A 5,226-nucleotide genomic window follows, 5' to 3' on the forward strand; every position below is an offset into this window, starting at 1 on the left:
GGGTAAATAAATGGGCGGGCCGACCCGGCCCGAAAAAAGTTAGGGACGAATCGAGTCCGACCCAAAACCCGCCCAGTCCGCCCATTTAGCCCGAAAAAATATTATATTATTAGATTTTTACTTTCATTTGAGATTGAATACCACATAACATTATATAAAAACTTTTTTTTGTATGTTATATATATATATATTTATATTTCAAAGCAATTTGATTAATATATATTAAACTTATATTATATATATATATATTATTAAACAATTTAATTAGATTTTGGTTTAATTAATTTATATATATATATATATATATATATATATATATTTATATTTATTTATATTTTATGAGTTTAACTTTAATTTTTAAATTCTATCTCAATGTTTTTCTATACTTTTTATTGTACCGAATATATTTTTCACATATTATATATATTAAAAATATTATATAATTTATATATTTTAAATTTTACATGATTATTTTTTAAATTTTAATCTTTTTAATTATAATTGATATGGATGAAAATTTGCTATTGTTTTTTTTAAATTGTTAAATTATTATTATTATTATTATTATTATTATATATTAATATTTATTTTTTATTAAATAGAAAAAACCCGAAACCTGGCCCGAACCCGCCCGAAGCCCTATAAGAACGGGCTCCGGACCACCGATTATAGGCCCGAAAAATAAATTGGCGGGCTGGTCCACTCCGAAAAAATCTAAGCCCGAACTAAGTCCGACCCGAACCCGACCCGGCCCGCCCATTTTGCACCCCTACTCTTAATTCTAGGTTGTTACCTTCTATATTGTTACCATACTGTATGTAATCAAAGGGCAAATTTTGTGCAGTGCTTTTTATGGGCCAATACGTACCCTATTGGGCCTCCTAAGCTGTAAAGAAATTTGGGCTTTAAAAGCCCAATAAGTCATCCTTTTATCCTCCTTTTTTTTTCTTGCCCTTTTCTCATTATTTCCTCTCGAGACAGGTCTGAACCTAAACATCGTCGTCTTCGATTTCCCGCGGTTCCTCGCTCCTGCTCCCACTTTCTCGCGTTGATAATTTCGAAGTATGAATAATCGTGCAACGAGCTTATTTATTTCTTAGATCAGACGGCGGCGAAGTTTTCCGACGACTTTTCTAACCCTTGAGACATACGGGAGGTAGGTTCGTTCAATCGTGGAACTAAATGATTTCTTTTCCTGCAATTGACTGATTTCCTCGATCTGATCGGATTAGGGCATCCTCTGAGTTATAGAATTTTTGTATGTTGATGGGTTTTGCCTCTCGGTTTCGTTTCGTGATGCGTCTGTCTGTGTGGTTCTGTTTTGCTGCTTGCCCCTAAGGGATTTAAGGGTTTTGGTGAAAGTGAGTGTTTGGGGTTTCTGATTCGAAAAGATTAGTCTTTCTCTGAAAGATTAACCAATCTCTGGGTTTTGTTTTGTTTTGTTTTGTTTTTTGCCAAGTTTCAGAAGGAAAACAATGGTTTCTGGATTGATTAATGCGAACCCAGTTGTTTACGAGAAGAAAGAAAGGTGTCTTCGAAGTGGCCCGAGCAGTACAGATGAGTATTCGGTCGAACCAATAGATCAACTCGAGATATTTGATATCCTTTTGTTATGCTGTTGCACTGTTTCATCGAATTCTGGGTGTGTTGGTGTGAAGTATTTCATTTGATAGTTTTATTCTCCAAGGTTTATTGAAGATAATTTTGGTCCAAAAAGGTTCCCCATTCTCGAATTTTACTAGCTTTGGGTTGAAGCAGAGCAATGGTTTCAGGACAACTTTCTATGCCTTTGCTTGGACCTTATGCATCTCTTTCAAAGCTGAGAACCTCATGTTCTAGTTGTATCTGTGTGACTTTTTTCGTATTTTGCTTTTGAGTACAATACAGAAAGTCGAATCATTTGTTTTTTTGCTGGGGATCAAACTAAAGGAATCTGTTGCATTAGTTCTTTCTTTTTCCTTAACGATCACAAACCATATTAGGGATATTAAAGATCCGGAGCATCCCTATTCTCTGGAGGAGCTCAAAGTAGTAACTGAAGATTCGATAGAGGTAGATGACGAGAAGAGTTATGTTAGGTAAGAGATTGGGATTGTATTTATGCCTTATTTTTTCTTTCTGAGATTAGTCCTTTTGGTTTCTCTCATGTTTGTCATATCTGCTAAGTCCCTGTCATTCCTTTTCCAGGGTTACCTTCACACCGACGGTTGAACATTGTAGCATGGCAACTGTTATCGGTCTTTGCCTCCGTGTCAAACTACTAAGGAGCCTTCCTCCTCGTTACAAAGTATTACCTTTCCGATACTTTGATCTTGTAAAGATATCATGATTTCTAGCTTTGTATAATTTCTGTTCTGTTCATGCATATTTCATCATTTAGGTTCGATTCTTGAAGTGCTCTGAAATAATGCCTCACTTAAAGCATATCGTGAACAATAACTTTGCTTTTGATTAGTTACATTACGTGCATAATCTTTTTCGGTGTTTTCTTGAGCAACAGCTGTTTTGATTCTTATTTTTGCTGAGAAATCTAGTTTCAGCCTTTGGTAGGTGTCATTATTTGTTATTCCTTTGTGCTCTTTAGCCCTTCATTTCTCTCCATTGTTTTCAGGTTGACATAAGGGTTGCACCTGGTAGTCATGCAACCGAAGCTGCTGGTATGTTTTTTTTTGTTTCTTGTCAACTTAAACTTGAGATTAAGGCGATGTTGATGTTGATGTTGATGTTTCTTATCAACTAAGATCAATGTTTATCCATGCCCTTACTAAGTGGTGGCAATGACGCTTTTGTCCTTACTCAAACTCAGATGCACACACAGTTCATGAAAATAGATCCATATTCCCCTTGAACATTAGCTTTCAGGTCATTGCTTTCCTGGAAATCTGCTGGAAAGAAGAGTACATTTCCCTTACATATCTACGTTCTTGTCCTGAAATGCAGTCAATAAACAGCTTAACGACAAAGAACGTGTAGCGGCAGCTTTAGAGAATCCAAACCTTGTGGATATGGTTGATGAATGCTTACTCCCATCTTATGAATGAAAGCTTTTGCATTCAAGACAACACCTGTAAGGTACACCACTATACTCAAATGGGTTATATATCCGTCCTTGTTTCGTGAGAGATTTTGTGATATGAGTTGCTCGGTTTAGGCGCATGGGCGAGGATTCGCTTTCATCATGCCCGAGTATTCGCCTGTTCTTAGGTTTTCTTGGACACAAATGTTCTTCACTCTTCAGTGAAAAAGTTACAATACAAGACAATGTACGGCTGTTGTGAAGTCACCTAAGATCTGTTTGTTGAGTGTGTTTTTGTCAAAGTTTAAAACTTTTCATTGTTTAATAATGTAAGATTAAGCCGTCTGATCCAAGGAAACATGTGAAACAAGAAGCCCTTAATGTTTCTCTAATGTAATGATTCTTCCACTCAATCAAAGCCATTGACCCCCCTCTTCTTGTGATGGTTGTGAAACCAGAGATGCTTTTCATGTCATGCACAACTACATATTTAACAAAATAAAAAAAGAAAAATAAATAATATTTATTATATTTTGTCTCAAGAATTATTTATGTGACTTACCCATGTCTTTTAATGGGGGCTAGTAGCCAAATTTTTTACAGAAATGGAAACTGGGACTGGGGGAGGCGCTGTCTTCCACTCATTACAAGATCAGTGACTGTCTTAATTTGGAAAGCTTGTTAGATCTTTTTGTACTTCTCCTCCCACTCTCTTTGTTCATGTCTTTTCCATCGTTCACTTGTCTTCCACTCGCAAATTCACCTTTTGCCCCTTCATTAATCTTTGGCCGTGGCCCCCCACCCTCAGCAATATTATCAATCACATAACACCCATGAAAATATTTATATTTTAATTAATTATATAATAATATTCGTTAAATTAAAAGTCTATAATTCGACCAATGACACGTATCGTTTGTGTGTGTGTGTGTCTGTGTTAGGTTTTGATTGATCTTTTTTTTTCACACATAAAAACTTGTAGCTTTTGTTGTAAAGCTTGTTTTCTTCCTTTGATTTTTTTTTCTTTTGTAATATAGATCTCTATTGTTTTTTTTTTATCTGATGAATCTAATAAATACTTAAATTATCGGTTATGTAATATATATATATATATATATTATTTTTAACAAAAAAAAAATATGTAGATTATGCTAACAAGATTTGAAGCAACGAATCATTGAAATGTTGGATCCATACCCATAAATCTTCTCACTTGTATCGTTATTGGGCTCTTTCATGGCAACATAAATACATAAATTGCAAGTATTAATACGTGGATATATACAAGTGTATGTATGTAAAGTGGGCTTGGAGGAACAACATTTATGAAATTGATATATACATGTGCGTGTATATATATATATATATATATAATAAGTTGAGAGGCATGAGTTTGGAGTGTCGCATCGGACAGAGACATGAGAGATGTAAGATTTTTTTTTTCTTTTTTCTTTTTTTTTCCAAAGACGCCGCCCCATAGTTTTAATTTTGAGATCGCTTTCGCTAAGTAGCCATTGAGATTCCATGTGTTTCTTTCTCCTCCTTTAATTTCTTCGTATTTTTTGTTTAGTCAATCACGCTTCTCCTAAAGCTAATGTATCTAGAAACTTACTCTAAAACTTATTATTTATTAATTTATACATATATATATATATACATACATACATACCAAAGGTCTACACACACACATGTTGTCGCACTAAGACAAATAATAATGATAATCAAACTTGATCTTAACATGAGAAAAAGACTAGGTTTCCACGTCGATAACTTTCTATATATATATATAATACTTGTATCAACACTTAAATTGCCACGTCACCAATACCGGCAGAAAGTTGTAATCAGTCTTTCGGGGGTAGGATTCGAGCTTTCGTATTTTACTTGTTTTGTAAAATTATATAGTGTTATATTAGATAATTAGATTTTATTATATCTTGTTAATATTATATAATAATAATAATAATAATAATAATAATAATTCTCTCCGCTAAATTTTTTACTCAAATCTCGATCGAATACAATAATTCATTATAAAAAAAAACAAAACTGGATTGGCCGCATAATTAGAACCAACTACGTTAACTATAACTGCATTAGAACATAATTAACTAAATCGAGAATATTGTTTTTTGTACAATATAATAGAAATATATCTTTTTTACCCAAAAAAAATATAAATATATTAAGTATAAAGTTAATTAGTGTAG

The 5,226-nt window shown here is 33.6% G+C and overlaps 1 protein-coding gene across 6 annotated transcripts; it reads left to right on the plus strand.

The window, feature by feature from the left end:
- The first annotated feature begins 970 nt into the window (after positions 1-970).
- On the plus strand, positions 971-3,755 carry LOC104821912 (protein AE7). Of its 6 annotated transcripts, none has more exons than XM_010552939.1 (7): positions 971-1,156; positions 1,466-1,599; positions 1,973-2,078; positions 2,188-2,287; positions 2,612-2,657; positions 2,941-3,072; positions 3,602-3,755. In XM_010552939.1, the coding sequence occupies exons 2-6, from the start codon at positions 1,476-1,478 to the stop codon at positions 3,039-3,041; spliced, it is 477 nt and encodes a 158-aa protein (XP_010551241.1). In that variant the 5' UTR covers positions 971-1,156; positions 1,466-1,475; the 3' UTR covers positions 3,042-3,072; positions 3,602-3,755. The 6 variants fall into 6 exon arrangements, with proteins under 6 accessions (XP_010551241.1, XP_010551242.1, XP_010551240.1 ...); XM_010552940.1 differs by having other exon boundaries at positions 3,605-3,755; XM_010552938.1 differs by lacking the exon at positions 3,602-3,755 and adding an exon at positions 3,152-3,408.
- The last annotated feature ends 1,471 nt before the right edge of the window (positions 3,756-5,226 follow it).

Source organism: Tarenaya hassleriana, unplaced genomic scaffold (genome assembly GCF_000463585.1).
Source record: "Tarenaya hassleriana unplaced genomic scaffold, ASM46358v1 Cleome35, whole genome shotgun sequence".
In the NCBI taxonomy this organism is placed as follows: Eukaryota; Viridiplantae; Streptophyta; class Magnoliopsida; order Brassicales; family Cleomaceae; genus Tarenaya; species Tarenaya hassleriana.

Bases quoted from the DNA above. Each gene is read 5' to 3' on its own strand.
- LOC104821912 (XM_010552939.1), top strand. From the start codon at position 1,476: ATGGTTTCTGGATTGATTAATGCGAACCCAGTTGTTTACGAGAAGAAA. The intron at 1,600-1,972 runs ATATCCTTTTGT...TAACGATCACAA, and splicing joins AGATCAACTCGAGATATTTG to ACCATATTAGGGATATTAAA. The intron at 2,288-2,611 runs GTATTACCTTTC...CATTGTTTTCAG, and splicing joins GCCTTCCTCCTCGTTACAAA to GTTGACATAAGGGTTGCACC.